The sequence below is a fragment of the Antedon mediterranea genome, chromosome 10 (genome assembly GCF_964355755.1).
Source record: "Antedon mediterranea chromosome 10, ecAntMedi1.1, whole genome shotgun sequence".
Lineage (NCBI taxonomy): Eukaryota > Metazoa > Echinodermata > Crinoidea > Comatulida > Antedonidae > Antedon > Antedon mediterranea.
The window spans coordinates 21,161,520-21,180,122 of record NC_092679.1 but is presented as its reverse complement, the minus strand read 5'-3'; the positions used below and the strand labels follow the sequence as shown (position 1 = coordinate 21,180,122).

General features: G+C 35.0%; 1 protein-coding gene across 1 annotated transcript; it reads right to left on the bottom strand.

Moving 5' to 3' along the window:
• Nucleotides 1-199: 199 nt before the first annotated feature.
• Nucleotides 200-18,266, bottom strand: LOC140061309 (vesicular glutamate transporter 1-like). The gene is made up of 8 exons (XM_072107819.1): nucleotides 18,246-18,266; nucleotides 9,794-10,027; nucleotides 9,279-9,366; nucleotides 9,077-9,172; nucleotides 8,204-8,339; nucleotides 7,120-7,312; nucleotides 4,029-4,161; nucleotides 200-318 (listed from the first exon to the last, which is right to left on the bottom strand). The coding sequence occupies exons 1-8, from the start codon at nucleotides 18,264-18,266 to the stop codon at nucleotides 200-202; spliced, it is 1,020 nt and encodes a 339-aa protein (XP_071963920.1).
• Between the last annotated feature and the right edge of the window lie 337 nt (nucleotides 18,267-18,603).

The window sequence follows — 18,603 nt, the reverse complement described above, 5'->3', positions numbered from 1 at the left end:
CTCATCAACGAAAACGCTGAAAAATAACACGGTAAAAATAAATAGGCTTAGGCTACAAACACAAATGTGGTTGTTTGCACAAAATGTGACTTTTTGCACATTTCACGGCTCCACAGACCTTTCTATATCCTTTCCAACATAATAGTAGGTCTCAATATATATTTTAAAACCTTCTTTATAAATGGTATAGGACTATTGATTACTCTGTTACAGGGCTGTTGTGTTGTTTTTCTGCACGTCGAATTAAGGCTAAGGTTTCGCCTTCATCATATACTTTTGCGTTTTTCGACCACTCTTGCTCTTTGCCTTGTGCGAACGCTAGATAAACCAAATAAAAAGCCCGAATATATGAATACCGGCAACGACTGCAAAAAATACGTTCCATTTCTGAAGCGTGTTCTGTAATAAAATAATTTTGTTAATTTAACTTTGAATACCGTATTAAATTAATTAAGTATTTAATGGGATAATGTGCTTAAAATAACCTTCTTATGACACAATTCTCACACCGCTGACGACATAAAGGCCAATATACACTGACAAGCGGTAACGGCAAGCGGAAAACCGCATAGCTTGTCCCACGTAGAATTGTTTCTATACCGCCCGTCCGCTCCGCGTTGTGTGTAAATTGTCATAAGGAATAACATATACCGTATTCTATATTTTTATTACCGTTACCGATCGTCTGTGTAAATTGGCCTTTACATGTGATTACCGGATCAAACTATTACATTCCTAAGGAGTCTAAACTGTTACCGGTAATTGACGAACACAATAAGTTGTTATCGCCGCTAAATACTGATATGTTATATTTGTATAAGGATCTACAGAACGTAATAAGCCTATTTACTTCCTCAGAGGCCCAGGGTGATTAAAGTCGGATTACAGCCGGTTCTGTTTAGTATGGCCAAGCTGTCATTAGGGAGTTTTCGCAACCTTACGAATACGATAACGAAAACGGATACGTCACACATTTGAACTTTTGAGCTGATCCCCATTTCATATTCGTAAAGCATATTCGTGTTGACGAATATCACCAGTCATATTCGTCTAACTACAAAACGAGTATAGTTTTTGATCTATTTTGCACATTTTGCATTTGAATTAGGAATGATTCATGATTATAATATAATTATAGATTTATTGAAAGTAATTTACTAAAGTAATTTACTAAAATGCCAGGTCAATTTTGATAAATAGCAGGTTTTAAAGTCCTCACTCGATTTGATGTTGATCGCCGTTACGCTAGGCCTAGGCAGCCAAGCAACACGTACCACCAGCGCTTCGCTCAAATTTGCCGCAGTCATATTTTGGACGGCGCCCTCAATATTTCGTTGCCATGCGAAACAGAATTTGACTAGAGAGGTTTCGCAATCTTACGAATACGATAACGAAAACGGACACGTCACGCACACGTATTCGTTTTCGTAAGCCATAAACAAATCTGTTTCGCATGGCAACGAAATATCGAGGCGCGTCCAAAATATGACTGCGGTAAATTTGAGCGAAGCGCTGGTACGTGTTGCTTGGCTGCCTAGGCCTAGCGTAACGGCGATCAACATCAAATCGAGTGAGGACTTTAAAAACTGCTATTTATCTAAATTGACCTGGCATTTTAGTAAATTACTTTAGTAAATTACTTTCAATAAATCTATAATTATATTATAATCATGAATCATTCCTAATTCAAATGCAAAATGTGCAAAATAGATCAAAAACTGTGACTCGTTTTGTAGTTACGAATATGACTGGTGATATTCGTCAACACGAATACGCTTTACGAATATGAAATGTCGATCAGCTCAAAAGTTTCACAAATGTATGACGTATCCGTTTTCGTTATCGTATTCGTAAGGTTGCGAAACCTCCCTACTGGCTTACGAAAAACGAATACGTGTGCGTGACGTACGATAACGAAAACGGATAGTATCCGTTTTCGTTATCGTATTCGTAAGATTGCGAAAACTCCCTAATTATTCCGCTTGGCGCGCCATAGTTTAGGGCAAGATTTAATAAATCCTATTTACTTCCTCAGAGGCCCAGCAAATGGTGGTGAGAGATCCATAGCATTCGAATATAATCCAGCGACGTCAAATCCATATAGGGAATACACGATCGTCACTAGAACAACGGTAACTGTCACGTGATTGTTATCGAAAAAATTCAAGAGAATTAGAAAAAAATGATGATACGCCGAGATCTGTTGAAAAAACATTAGACATCGATTATTGAAGTTAAGTATCGATATATATAACAGATGAAATAAAAGTTAACTTTATGACAGGTAGGCCTACTACTTCTATAATTTTGTCTTAGTAATGTCTAGCTTTCAGTAGCTTAAAGTCGTGATTTTTAAGTTTTTTTGCGAATTACTCTGAAAAGATTGGTTTTGTGACAACCACGTAACATCTACCTGGTTGGCGACATCTTTAAACGATAGAGCCTGGTTAAAACTAATTCTTTAAAATTGATGTTTTTTGTAGGCCTATTAGCTATTACGTAATCCTTGCTTTAGTTTTATTTCAATGTAACAGGGTAACAGGTATGCTTATACCCAAATACTTGAATGATTTATCTGCTGAATCTGACTTGAATCTGAGAAACCTTGTGGGACCCATTAAAGTAAAAGCTGGAATGATAAGTGACCATGCTATAAATAGATGAGTCACCTCATCCAAGTGGCGGGAAAATGGTCATGAATATTTAGTGTATAATGTTTCAGTATGGGTCAGTTCATAAATGGACAAGGGATTTTGTTAATTGATTTGCATTTTTAATAGTTTCTTTTTTTGTATAACCGAACTTTAAATTGATAATTACATGTGTATGACTCGAGTTACAATACAATCGTTCTGTAAACTACGAAATAACGTTATGGTAAATGTATGTACCATCGGTTAAAAATTGTCATAGTACCCAACTGGGAATGGATGACACTTACTAGTGCCTAGCCCAAAGTGAAGGTTTTCATCTCCTTCCGACTGGTTACTAGGTAAGCATCTATATTTTTATCTCTCTTAATTTTAGAATTGTTTTACTATAGTTAATATAGTTGATTAGTTATTTGATGTTATACTATAGTTAATATAGTTGATTAGTTAATTGATTGTTACACTAGACACAACGCAATAGTAGCCTATACTGTCGTTAATGATACGATCACTGATGTTATCTTAAATAGTAACACTGTTTTTGTTATATCTCCTTCCGACTGGTTACTAGCTTCAATAAAAGAATTTAACTTTTCCAAACCAAGAACTGTCTCTGTGGATGATTTTATTGTGTTTGTGCCAGTGCTGCAGCTCCTGAAAATACTACGCGATAAAGCTACGACGCTAGTAGTACGAACCTGTTACATCAAAATACTTTAAAAATGTGTACAAAATATATAGTAGGTCTAAAAAATACGTAGGCCTATAATGCTTTACATCCACACGTCGCGCTCGAAATATTTGTTTAAACTAATGTTAACAGGAAGAGTGAATATACTTAGGAGAGTTTAGCAAAGTTGTGCAATTTATCCAGTATTATAGTCCGTGATACAGCAGCACATGGGTATCATCACAGTAAAGTATCACAAGAAAGTCTCATGTAACGCTGTATTTAACAATGTTTGAAATTATTTTATCTTAAATACAGTGTTGACAGAATTGCCTGAATTTGAAATACATGAGAAGTCAAACTATCGGCCCAATTATCTATCTATCCAGTATTAAAGACAAATCCGTGATACAGCAGCACATGGGTATCATATCACAGTCTGTATCATAAGAAAGCCTCATGCAACGCTGTATTTAATGTTAAAAATGATTTTATCTTAAATAAAATGTTGACAGAATTTCCTGAATTTGAAATACATGAATGATGAGCAGTCAAACTATCGGCCCAATACAGACAAGTCCGTGATACAACAGCATATGGGTATCACATCACAGGCTGTATCATAAGACCAATGTCACTGTATTTACCTAACAGCTTAGATACTCCACTTCAATGTTAAGCCCTATATATAAATCATTTAAACTCACTTATTGCCACAAACACCTTTCTTGTACTTCGGACGCTGAGATATGAACGGTTAATAATAACATCGGCTATGAATCCATTTGTGAATCTGATGCCAAATTGGATTATGTTTGCTATCAATGCCAGAAGGCCAGCCTTAAAAAGGAAATTAGGCCTATATCAAAATAAAAGTATTAATTCGTCAACATTTGCATTCCCCACTTACTCTGTCTACACTATCAAACTAGTGTGAAAAAAAGTGTGATGAGCCCAAATATGGTAGTGATGCCCAGTGATAATATGACATCATCATGTCCATATATGGGCACATCACATTTTTTTGTCACATCAAGTTTGATAGTGTGGACAGAGCTTTACACGCACCAGATTCTCGGTCATATCTAGATTTCTCCAGTTACTGGAGAAATCTAGATATGACCGAGAATCATGGTGCGTGTAAAGCTCTGTCCACACTATCAAATTTGATGTCCAGTATCATAGAATTAAATTTTACATGTATCTCCTCCTAGTACCATATAACATAACCTTTAACCTAACCTTACATGGCTTGTGCCTCTGTTTCGGTTAGGGTAGTAACAAAGTGCGAGGCAGCGAGGCAAGCGAGACATGCGCGGCAAGTCACAAATTATGCGAGGCATCGTTTTACCATCATCAAAAAATGCGAGGCACCATTTTATCATTTCTCAAAATTGAGAGGCAGGAAATCACCGAAATTGAAGTAGCCTAGGCCCACTAGTAGGCTAGTTTCCTTTTGCACCTGCCTTGTATTTTAACTCGAAATTTGTTAACCATGCTTTATCCTGAATACCACACCTTGGAATTAGTAGGCCTACTTTAATGAAGAATAAATCCGTTAAATTTGTGATTTTACAGACGTTTTTCTCGCATACGGTTCGCGAATTTCGCACACTCAATGTTCAATATTTTGGTTTCTATGAAACGCCAAAAGAGCAAAATTAATTAGATGGCTAAAAACTCTGTGGAATCTATATATTTAACGCATTATTTGGTGAATATTTTGTCAGTTAGTAAGGAAAAATGTTACTGTTGATAATGTACACCGTCGTTAACCTTTTAAAGAATAATATAGAACAATTCATCATAATATCCTTAGTAGGATGTCCTAGGTCTAGGCTAGGTAGTGATGTTGATTTAGGATTGATTATTATTCTTTGAAAACAGAACAGTATCACTATCAGTGGTAACATTATTACAGTATTTTTATTGACAGATTAATAAATATATTGAAATAAAACGTGTTTTTCACCAATAAATGCATGAGAAATTTACGGATTCCACTGAGTTTTAGTCCTCTATTATCGTAGAAACAAAAATATTGAACATGAGTGAAATTCGCGAAAAGTGTGCGAGGAACACGCCTGTAAAATCATTAATTTAGGGATTTATTTGTTACTTTTTATTTGATTCTTTCATTAAAGTACTCATGAGGTATACTTCTAAGGTGTGGTATTCACACGATAAAGCTAGTTATCAAATTTGGAGTAAAAATACAAACGAAGGAAACTAGCGCCAGGTGTATTAGTACGTTACATGGACAATAACAATAAATACAAATCGTAATATACCTAGCCTACTAAAACAGGAATAGCGTATCATTATTAAAATATTACACCAATTATTATTACTGTAGGCCTCTGGGTTAGGGCTAAGCATATTAGCTACAGTTAAATTTTAGGCCTAGTATTACGATTGTCTGACCTAAGTCTTTTTCACACGCGCTTCAGAATTCTCTCGCAATTTTTTTTCTTTGCGGAAATTTATTTGATCGGCATATCAGTTACCTTTTATTCACCGCCAGTTATTGAACTTCTCCTGGCCATCGCTGTTCATTTTATTTGCGAGAGAAGTACACGTGTTGATTCCTAGAGAATGGAATGTCAAAAATGTCTTTGGCACGCCGCTCAGAGAGAAGTCTGAAACCACTTGCTATAAGGAGGGGAATCGCCACAAGACCAAATCCTCTCAGGGCAGAATCACTCCGCCGCTACTTGCTAAATAGTAAAGAGGGATTTTCTATCTCTCACTAGGTCTACCAGATGATAAATCGAGACGCGGAGGTGTGACAAAATATTATTTTCACTCTGCTATGTTCGAGAGACATGTTAAATTAATTGTAAAGTGAACACGCTCCAAATGCCAACAAACATGGCCGTCATTTGATGATAAGTGTCGCTATAACAATTGTTTATCGAAAGTTGAAGACTGTCGTTCAGATTTTTAAAATATGGCGCATACCGAATTACGGATGCACGTAACTTTTGAACAGTTTGGGCACTTTTGTAAAAGTAAAATTTGACACGATATGACTTGAATGAAAATACAAATAAAAATAAACATGTTGAGTGTATACACGAATCTATTTAGATACGCTAGGCCTATTATACAAATATAAATAATTTACTATTATGCCTACAATATAGCATGATAGCACGTTAAGATATGCCTCGCACCTTTTTGAAATTGTAAACTATATGCCTCGCACTTTTGGAAATGATAAAATGATGCCTCGCACAAATATTTGGCTTGGCTCGCATGCCTCGCTGCCTCGCACTTTGTCAACACTCTTCTGGTTAAGGTGGGCACTGGACGAGAGAAGCTCTAATGGGTCAATGATAGGATCAGCCAGTGTTTTAATAAACTTACACCTGGCTTAGTTTTCATTCATATGAATGTATACGACCAATTATTGGCATTGTCGTTCGCGACAGACACGTCGACCACAAAAACCTTACATGATGCAAATAAAATGTATCATAGTAGAATACAGTAATAGAATATTTGGTAATACGGTATTACTAAATATACTCATGATACTGGGCACATATTGTATTTTACTGCAATAGCTGCCTTTACGCACTAACATTACTGTATTACAGGCAAGTCTATGATACAACAGCATGTATCACACGTATTATATACGAAAATGGCACATGTATTTAACGTAACTTTACAAACGTAACAATCTCGAAACAGAATTAAAACAATATGTAATGCTGTATCACGGAACGGGCCTTGATACAGGACAAATAATGCTGTATTATTTGTAGACACAGTAGCGTTTTCGAAACCTACCGTTTCCAAGCTGTACCCAAGAACATGAGTGAAAAACAACGGCATGTCGGAAATAAGTGTATAATATCCGATTTCAAACGTCACCATACAAAGTGTGAGTGCCAGGACTGGCGAAGAACAAAATATTTCTATCCATGGAACACTGAACTGAAACAGAAACAAACTTAGAACTCGTCGTTCAACGTTGCAGGCGCTAAAATATAGAATAACCTACCAACTGAAATTAAATATTGTCCAACAATAATTGCCTTATTTAAATCAAAATATCGATCTCATTTCTTTTCACAAAACTATTTTGTATTTAAGGAGCACAATGTAAAGAAAATCATACGAATAATTTCGAATGTTTCACCTAGAACTAGTACAGATCCTTTATTTCGTTCTCTTAAATTATTAAAATTGACTGATATTAATATTTTTCAACAATGTTTATTTATTTACAAAAGCCAAAATGCTCATTTACGCGATATGTTTTCACCCAATTATGAATTTCACGGCTATTCTACAAGAATCCTCAATAACCTTCATATTCCTAAACACAAAAAGACTTCTTTTCAACACAATATTAGATTTACTGGACCCAAGATATGGAACTCACTTCCTAACAAAATTACAACTTCTGCAAACAAACATAGCTTCATCTTTAACAGTAAACAATATTTAATACAAAAGTAATTTAATAATTAGTTATATTCTAGGTATCAGTTTTTATTGTTTTCATATTCCGTTATGGTAATTACTTTATTCCTATATACCATTTACTACTATTTACTAATTTGATTTTAATACTTTTTGTTTTTGTTCAGGCACTTTCAACACAAGCTTTTGCTTTCCAGAAATTGTGCCTCCTTCATAATATTGTTTTATTCATTTTAACGATGAATTGTATTATTTTAACTACCTTACTTCTCGTTATGAATTTTTGTATTGTATTATTTATATTTTGTATATTATGAAGGAAATAAATGCTACTATGAAATGAAATGAAATCGTTTGTTTGTTTGAAACGTTTTGTTTCTGTGGTTAATACTGCAGTTTTGGAAACATCGATTGAAATTGTTATATACAAATATTAAGTGATTACCTTTTTCTGTTCAGTTTGGTTCGATTCAAAGCCAAATTAATGTGTTCTCTTTCTTTGATCGACATGAAAGGATGCACACTGGGAGACTCATAGATCAGTGTTAACCATAAAAGTGTCCAAACAGCCCCAGCAATACCTGTGATAAATGAATTGAATATAATTAATTTAATATAAAAGCAACTAGCCAGTAGGCTAACGTCTAGTTCAAAAAAATAAAAACATACTCAGTATTTTACATCGTTTATGGTAGGACCGGTCGCCCGCGAATTTTCTATTACTCGACGTCTCAGGCGGAAATCATGAATAATTCATAACATTAATTATTGTCTAGTAAAGGCCAATTTACACAGACGATAGGTAACGGTAAGCGGAAAACCGCGTAGCTTGTCTAACGTAGAAGCTGGTATAATTATCCTGAACGGTAACAGCTCGTCCACTCTCGTTGTGTGTAAAGTAACTAACTAAACTCTTGCCTAATTCGGACATTGTAATGTATAAGGAAATGATAAAATATGCTATCAACGTTTTATGTAAGTCAGCTTTGTGGCTCAAGGTAGACTTCTGGTTGTGAATGGACCGTGAACATGGGTTTCAAAATCTTCGATGGTTTTTATGTAGTAATAGTAGTAGATTAGGTTATATTTTGGAGGCTTTAACATAGAAAATAATTAATTCCGTGCATTGTTCATGATATCTGTCGTCTTGTTCTTTCATTACTAAAATATATTCATTTCGTAATGACATCATAACACATTCATCTCTTAACGTATTCATATCTTAACGCACCGATGTTACTGAAAAAAGTATTGGACTATTTTTTAATTTAATATTAATGTTTACTTATCACAGTAATGTTATTATACATCAGCTTACCATAAGAATAAAAAGAAAAATGCCATCCACCAAAAATATTCGAAGTACACATCCACGCAGACAAATAGCTTGATATAATTAAACCCATACACATGCCTAAAAAGAAAACACAATCTAGTCCAAGAATACCGACAGTAATTATGTCACCCACCTTACTATTTTAAAGTTTTTACTATTAGTTACTACTATTTATTAGGCCTACCAGATAATATCATTGACACCATTGTACTTCTTTCGTTTGGCATTGCCCATTTGGAAATGATAACGTAGGCTCCCGGTATCGCTATTCCCTGTAAATTAAAAAAAAAGGTTATTTTGATTTCTTATATGGAACGAAGTTTCAGTGCAGCAGAACCGCTGTTAAGGCGACACCTTCAGGATCCAAAAATGTTTCCCTTTGTTTTACGGTAAAGTGTACAAAATGGGAAGTTCTACTACCTATACAATACTCGCGCGAGGACGCCAGTTCGAATATACAAATATATTTCTACACAAAAAACCCAAATGTTTTATGACCGTCGACTTGAACAATAATGTTCAAAAATCAGTACCATAGTATAGGAGGCTAAAGCTTGGATCCACTTGGACGCAACAAATAACCGCATCGCATGTGATTTTGCGAACTGTCTCTTGTGGTGCGCCTTTGCCGTTGCATGAAAACCAAGTTTGCTAACCAATTTCATAACCCTTATCAAACGTTTTTGTGTAAAAACTAACCTGTCCAAATCCATCAAGAATTTTCAGCGAAATCAGTAGATTAACACTGATAGCGGCTACCGTTGGAATCAACGAAGTCAGGAGAGAAGACCATACAACTGCAATCGCAATAACGCGTTTTCCGCCAAATTGTCCTGCCAACCAACCCCCGGGAATCGGCATGATGGTGTAACCAATGTAGAACGATCCAAGGATAAGCTGTTGTGTTGTAGTGTTCCAGTCAAATGTTTCTATCTATGAGAAAATAACCATACCTTGTAAAATAAATCGACAAAATCCAATTTAGGCCTACAACATACTTACCAAAAACGAAAGATCTATAAAAACTTCTTCAGTACAGTCGTTCAGAACACAACGTCAAATACACCTCATATACATTAATACAAATTCGGACTATAAGTTAACTCATAGGTTCGTGTAGTAACGTAAATATAACTATATTGACAGCGTTTAAGCAACTATTCCGTAAAAATATTGGACGCTAAAAAATATTTAACGAGCTGAAAATTGTGGTTTGAGAAATTAAAAAGGAAATAACGATTTAAGCACTAGGTACCACTCAAAATTAATGCCAAATGAACAAGTTGTGTTCATACAATACTAAATGGGTAACAACAGACTAATTGTCAAGTGCCAGACACCCTAAAGTTTCACTAGAGACCAACTGGCCTAGATTAGATATTGTAGATACCACCAGCAACCAATGTTATATGATTTAGCACATTGTAAGGAATACCAAATGACCTATTACAGACCATCTGTACACTGTCTTGGCCCTGGCAGACCCCCCTAAAGTTCGATTAGAGACCCCCTTCCCCCAACTAGCCTAGCTTAGATATAGTAGATACCACCAGCAACCAATGTTATATGATTTAGCACATTGTAAGCAATACCAAATGACCTATTACAGACTATCTGTACACTGTCTTGGCCCTGGCAAACCCCTCTAAAGTTCGACTAGAGACCCCCCCCCCCTTACCATAAGTATACCTTACGTAACCTTAGATATTGTAGATACCACCAGCAACCAATGCCATATGATTGTAAGGAATACTAAATGGCCTTTTATACACCACCTATACATTGCCTTGGTCCTAACAGACACAATCTAGACACCATCTACCCTGTCCCAACCAATGTTATAGCTACTGTAACTGTAAAAAAAAAAAAAGTTTAAAAAAAAAGTTTTATCAATACTGCAAAATGCAGCTTTCTAATTCGCTGATAGTTGGTGTGCAGTAATGCGTGCAACTTCTTAATTTTATAGAATCTAACCAATGTTTAACCTAACTGTAAAAATTAACAATTAAAATTAAGTGTTTCCAATACTGTAAAATGCAGCTTTTTATTTCGCTGATAGTTCATATGCATGCAATATCTCCTGTTGTGTACAGTATTTTGTCTATGGTAAGTTGTTCTTCCATAATCATTTGTCTGGATTTACATTATTTTAGGTTATAAATGTATTATAAAACTATTTATACTAAAAACTATAATTATAAAGTTAGTACACTGTGTTATGAAATAGCATAGATTATAAATTCCCTTTATTTATTACTTGGCCCATCATGGAGGTATACATTAGACGGTCTAGGCCTGACATTTAGGCTTGGTCAATAATGTGTTTAAATTTTAAATCGATTTTATGTTAATTATAGTTATAGATTCCAATTGCATTATACATCTATCTATATATAAATTATGGTAAATTCCATATTTCTATCTTAGGAAGATATTATAAAGGGTTTTATAAGAAATTTTCTGATTTCAATCGGTAAATTTTAACTCTCGCGCGGTAAGTAATTTCCGGGTTCACGGTAAGGTAAAGTGTGTCAATCACCTAGCAAGTTCCCTGCATGGTTGGTTTCAACCAGGGAGTTGTAACCTGTTTCAACTAAGTTGGCCGTTTGGTTTTTTGTTTATTTTCGGACCACGCGTGTGAAGGTATAATACTGTAGTACATAAAGATCAAATTAAATATATTCATAAAACATAGGAGTAAATTGTGGGAAATAATTATATAAAATTACATCGAGAGAATTGATGATAAGAGCTTTTGTTTGAAATCGAATGTACTATGCGCTATCTGAGTCCCGTCAAGACCCTGGGATACTTCTGCTCATGTTGCAAGCCTTCTAAAACGTCTTCCTTCTTAGGCCAAAACGGCTCACACTGTGTCGCGGAATAATGTATTAATTATACCAATTAGGATGGTATTTATTTGAATAAACGCCCGGAATACCTCAATTAAATAATTATCGCCACTACCCCCACCCCCCACACTATACGTAAAACGTAATCATTAACATTAATCATCTAAGACACTGTGAAACAGGTTAGTGAGTAGGTTTAGTTTTACGAATATCAAAAGCATTTAAATAATGGTAGCCGATTGAAATCGTCCAGGCCAGAATGTCCTAAAACTTTTTACCCGAGTCATTATCATTCCGAGAACCATCGTCTACACTTCCTAGAGGGGGAGCGAGCGAAGCGAGCTCACCCTCTAGTTGAAAATAATTAATATAATCTTTTTTAATAAGCATTGGGTCACAGCACTGGTTGAAAATATATTAATATACTCTTCTAATTAAGAATTGGGCTACAACTACAGTGTACAGTTTTTCACTTTAACATGGTTAATGTACATTATATATATGTATATAACAAAGAAATATTTAAATAAAAAAAAAACTTTCATTGTAAAGGTTATTTATTTAATACTACTGGGTCTGGTCAGTATCTATATATTAATGCTACTAAATGTTTCGCGTAATTTTACAATAGGGTTGGTGAAATCTGTCCATAATAGGTTACTTTTCTGTCCATAATAGGGGACTTTCTGTCCATAATAGGGACTAGAGGGCGCTGTTGTTTGTCCATAATAGGTAACTTTCATAATTGGCTGTCCAAAATAGGCGACTTTTTGTCCACAATAGGCGAGTTTATTGGAGTAGTGCGCCATCCATTGTGTTGTCCATAATAGGTGATTTTGTTGGCGTACTCGATCGTACGTAGTTTATTTCGCGAGTAGAAGTAATAGTATTATTAGTTAATACTAATTTGCTTTCTCTTCAAACTTCGAGGCTACCTACTGCTGTAGGCCTAGCTAGTAGGAGGCCTAATTAGTATAATTATTTAAGTCTCTCTAGCCGCTAGGGCCTAGGCCTAGCCTAGTCCTGTTTTAGAGTTAGGCTACCTACACCTCAGGCATAGATAGTACTACTACTACATGCTAGTCAAGTCGCCCCATCGCAAAGTCGCCCCATACAAAGTCGCCCCTAACACAGTCGCCCCATCGCAAAGTCGCCCCGACACAGTCGTGCCATCGCAAAGTCGCGCCATCGCAAAGTCGCGCCATCACAAAGTCGCCCTATCGCAAAGTCGCCCCAAAACGTTAAAAAAATAGTTTACAAGTGCGTAAAATGTCGCAATGATACACAAAACACGGAACGTGTAGGCATAAAAGGGGAAGCCCCGCTATGTAGTCTCAGGTCACACGATCGGCACGCACCCCCCCCCCCCCGCCCCAGGTCAGTATGATGAAAAAGATGTGTGCCTTAAAAAATGACAATTTGTAAACATAGTTTAAGATTATAGTATTATCCAGCATATGTCATTTAACAGTACATAATTATTTAAATGTGAAATATTTTATAGGAAACGTAGGCTGCGTCTGTGTCTTTTATTTTATAATATATGCAACAAATTACGTAAAACAATTTATTTATAAACATTCAGTTTACTATTATATACATAGTATTACAATGAACAATTGATTGTAAGCCTGGAAAGGCAATCCCATCATTATAAAATTGCATCATATCACCACTATATGTCGTAAATGATGACGTGCGTGCCTATTCGTCGTACGTCCGTGTACGTATTATTCCGTGCCTCTTCACTGTCTTGTTTAATTTAAAATTAAATAAACACCCGATATGAGGATATTTATTAGGCATGATAATTAGAATGTTCTATAACCAAAAGGGTTGAAAAGAATTTCTTCAGTAAAATGATCATTGTGCTGTTGAATAAAAGGCGACTCGCCATCTGAAACATTCTCTGAAACCAATCGGAGCTGCGCCTTCTGGTATCTGTTCCCTCACACAGCTGCTACGTCTTTCTGCTGACCGTCGGGGATTCCCCTTTTTAAAAAACACGCACACGATACTGTACGATGGTTTTTCCATTGTCAAAATGTAGCGTTTTAAGTTTTACTAAAATACCTGCATGTAAAACAATCATATCGGCGATGAAATCCTTTTTTTTTTTTTTTCTTCATTTTGAAAAGTCATAATTAAAATTAAATAACTATAGACACATAACTTGTCAATAAATGCAAAATGATCAATAAGTAGGCTATTAGTATTATAACATTTATTGTCTTACAACGCTGTTATTGTTTTAACTACTGTAAATATAAGAAGGCCTACTATTTATACATTTATTATATTATCCTAAAAAATGAGCTGGTATCCACGCGTAGGTTGAAGAAAGATTCGTAATTGTGGCTCTGGTAACTAATTTTAAAATCATATTAAATTAACATTTTCGAAACTATAAATCAGGGATAATCTTTTTAGAACTTTCAAACAATTAAGGGACTATTTTTTTAATGATTCTTAAAAAGCACATCCCTCCATTAAAACCTGTAAAATAAAAATTAAAACACAAATTATGTATATAATAGGATAAACATTATAATGTAGGCCTATACGACATTTAGCACGACCAAAGTAACAACGCAATCGATATCAAACGCAACCGATATGATTAAAATAGCGTACTACTAGCGGCGGCGCTTCATAATCATACCGAATTGCGTGGGCGACTTTGCGATGGGGCGACTTTGCGTTGGGGCGACTTTGTAATGGGGCGACTTTGCGATGGGGCGACTTTGTATTGGGCGACTTTGTATGGGGCGACTTTGCGATGGGGCGACTTTGCGATGGGGCGACTTGACTGGATCCCGCTTAGGCCTCTAGCTGGAGTCCATTTGTTATTGTCCACTATTACTAATGAAATGTGAGCTTTTTTTTTCTAGGCCTACCTTACAGCAGGGGGTACCTCCCTGCTACAGTAGGAATAAAAATGACATGGGCTCATATTAGGTAGATAGGTTTCCTACTACAAACAACTAGGCCTATCCTCATTATCTGTTTTTATATTTTACAGACTACTCGTAACTATACTGCCTAACTGCAGGTCAGGTCTGGCGGACTAGTCACTATACAGTCTTTTACTAATACCACTGCCACCACCGCCCACTACTATACTTTAAAGACTGAAATCAGCTACTACTAGCCTAGTCTACTAGACCTATTGGTAGTTTGTCTTCAAATCACAGACATCTAGATTGCTAGATTGACCTTTTTGTTTTTTTTAATTATTTTTTGAATGAATGAGTCTTATCCAGACAGTTCGGACAGTTAGTAGGTTGGCAGTATAGTAGAGCCAGAGCTATTGTTACTGTATGTTATTAATTATGTCATCTATTTAAATCTCAATTTTTCCCATATTTTTTGCATGTATCAAAGATTGTGTACAGTGTATCTTCTGATCAATGTTATAGTACAGTAGCATGGACATTTCTATTAACTTAATTGAAGTTTAACCATGTTTTTACACTTTTAAAAATAATATAATTCAGTATTTTTTAAATGTGATTTAGATTTTGAATAAACTGTTCTGAATACAGAACAAAGGTGTTGATTGTACACTGCGTGTATGTAAACTTGATTTATTGTCATATTTCTTATTAGTATTAAACATTAAAATTGATTCATTTAATTAAACAATATAATAAATGGATGAGATGTGCTGCTGTTGATCCACTTTAGACTGGGATGGTTTGTCATTGAGCTATGTGGATCCAGAATTTTGAAATAGGGGAGGACCTAAAATGACGAAATGAAGTGCTGAACTGTGATGTCTTTTTCAATATTAAATTGATTTTTATTATTACTGTTAACAAAACAAAATAAGTAAATAAAATAAGAAAAAAAAATACAACAATACATTGAAACACCAATGCATTTATAAAAATAACAGTTTACATTTCATTATCTTAAAAAAATAAAACTTTATCAATATTATTATTAGAGTATTATGGGGTATTTTTTATTTTTGTAAAAGAACGTGTGGGTTCGTTTGGTGATTTATTTAAACTTGCAATAGTATGGTAAGTTGCGTAATGTCTGTCCGTACTATATCAAACCTAAAATGAAGTTCAAATTAAAATCCCGTTTGGTCGTACAGAAAGATTTAGATCTTCACCAGTCCCTTTTTTAGTCCGACTCATTAATGATGAATATTGAATAGGCTGGCACTATTTTAACTTACAGGTGGACCAATTTTAATGTGGTAAATTATTATTATTATTTTTTTTTTTTTTTTTTTTTAAACTAGTTTTACCTTTTATACATAATGTATTTATATATTTTTATCAAATTTTGTAAAATACTACTTTTCAGCCTTTTGGCTGCCGTTGTATTTTGATGTCTTTTTATGAATAAATATACCTAAATGATGAAATTATTTGTTGCTGAATAAATTCCACATTTCATTATTATTAGTGGACAATAACAAATGGACTAGGCCTAGGCTAGTAGGCCTATAGAGGTAGCCTAACTAACAGGACTAGCCTAGGCCTAGGCCAGAAAGACTTAAATATTTATACTAATTAGGCCTCCTAGGTAGCCTCGAAGTCTGAACAGAAAGCAAATTAGTATTACTTCTACTCGCGAAATAAACTACGTACGTACGAGTACGCCAAAAAAATCACCTATTATGGACAACACAATGGATGGCGCACTACTTCAATAAACTCGCCTATTGTGGACAAAAAGTCACCTGTTTTGGACAGCCAATTATGAAAGTCGCCTATTATGGACAAACAACAGCGCCCTCTAGTCCCTATTATGGACAGAAAGTAACCTATTATGGACAGAAAAGTAACCTATTATGGACAGATTTCACCAACCCCGCTCTAATTTTACGTATCTCCTCCGAAGCCGCTGAATGGTAGGTGTTCCCATTTGGCACACTGATGTTTATTGAGGGGCCGCTCACGATAGCTCACGAACTCCTTTCACGTATGTTTCCGAGCGGTTGAGAATACTTTAGGAACTCCCTTGTGACATAAAAGTATACACACAAAATCCACAAAGTTGTAAAATAACTCAAAAACAAAACTTTAATTTCAATCAACTTCAACTTTCAACAATCCAGTAAACACTTTAAACAACAGCTTCACAATAACTTTTACAATCTAATATCCAACAACATTACAATAGTTTTACATCCCTTTATATACAAGATGTTCCTATCCTTCTAGATCATTCTTTATACTTCTTATTCTATTGGATTACAGTTTCTATTAATAGCATACCAGTACTTCTGGAATGTTTCTGATTGTTCTTATATTAATTATACATGGTTTCTTAAATCTAAACATACTCTTATTCTAGAATGTTTTTGTAGATACTATGTATTTATGTTTCAAGGTTTATATTTTTATATGTTTTTTTTATGGTTTTTCACAAGCGCCTTGAGCATTTTTGTGTGGATATGTGCGCTATATAAATCTTATTATTATTATTATTATGTTACTATGTTAGGGAATGGTTATTACAATCACTTTCCTGAATTGTAAGGATAAACACTAACAAAAAGGCCAAAAAATAACAGTAATTTGACATGTTTCGTGAGTTGTTACGTCACGTATCAACTACGAAACCTTCTCTGTTGTAGCAAAAAGGAAACCAAACCTCACGCAAATAGCAAATGTATAGGTAACAAATCTCTCACACAAAAACAAATGTGCAAAATATCAAATCCATTGAAAAAAAATAAAAAATTTAAATGAATAAAAATCAACAGAAGAAATGTGTTTTCATTCGATATATGTCCACTTTTTTATTTTATCTATCAAATACACCACGAAAAAACACCCAAAATTAGTATCATCTAATTCACTAATTCACACAGCACAATTTTTCTTTAGCGTCTTTTATTTTCAGTCAAAAGTAAAGTATAAAGTTCCATATCCAGTATTGCTTTCATTTTTTAGCTTACAGATATTTCAAAGTGTATAACAAAATCAATGGCCGTATTCTTGATACAATTTGAATTTATCAGAGTGCGCTTTTATTATCCTTACATTCCTCCCATAAGGGAGAAAAGGACCATGCGAAGTACAGGTTACTCCGTACATAATAACCACATTATATGTTAAAAATAATAATTATTGTTATACTATTATTCTTCTAATAAGCATTGAGCAACAAATCATTTCACAACAACAATAACAATAATAATAACACCAATAATAATAATAATAATAATGTACAGCAGGGGCAGGAGTTTTTATGGTTCGGGCGAACCCCCCTTTACAGCGAACCCCCCCCCCCCCCCCCCCCCCTCCCCCTTAACCGACGGCGAACCCCAATACCTCACCCTCATCTCTGAACATCCTGCAAATACGTGCTCCACAGTACAAAAGGTTACTTGTAAATTGAAAAATTCGTAAACTCGTTCGTGAATAACTCATACCTTATATTATTCCCTGTATGACCGTAGGCTACGTCTAACCATAGATCTGTACATTTTTTTTTGGTCCCAGGATGTAACATGATATTGACGCGTGTATCGTGAGCTTGGGCACAAACGAATCGTACAAAGGATACCGCTAGACAACCGCGTACTTATTGTTTAGATCACTGGCTGTCAGCATGCATAAAGTATATTATATAGCCTTCCTTCCGAAAAAATGGAACGCTGAGGTTACCTACAATATTTATGTGTGGCTA

Coding starts and splice junctions, on each gene's coding strand:
- LOC140061309 (XM_072107819.1), bottom strand. CDS start 18,266: ATGTTCAGAGATGAGGGTGAG. Junction 9,173..9,278: donor GGTGTCAATGATATTATCTG/GTAGGCCTAATA, acceptor TTTTCTTTTTAG/GCATGTGTATGGGTTTAATT. Junction 319..4,028: donor AAAGGTGTTTGTGGCAATAA/GTGAGTTTAAAT, acceptor TGGTTTATCTAG/CGTTCGCACAAGGCAAAGAG.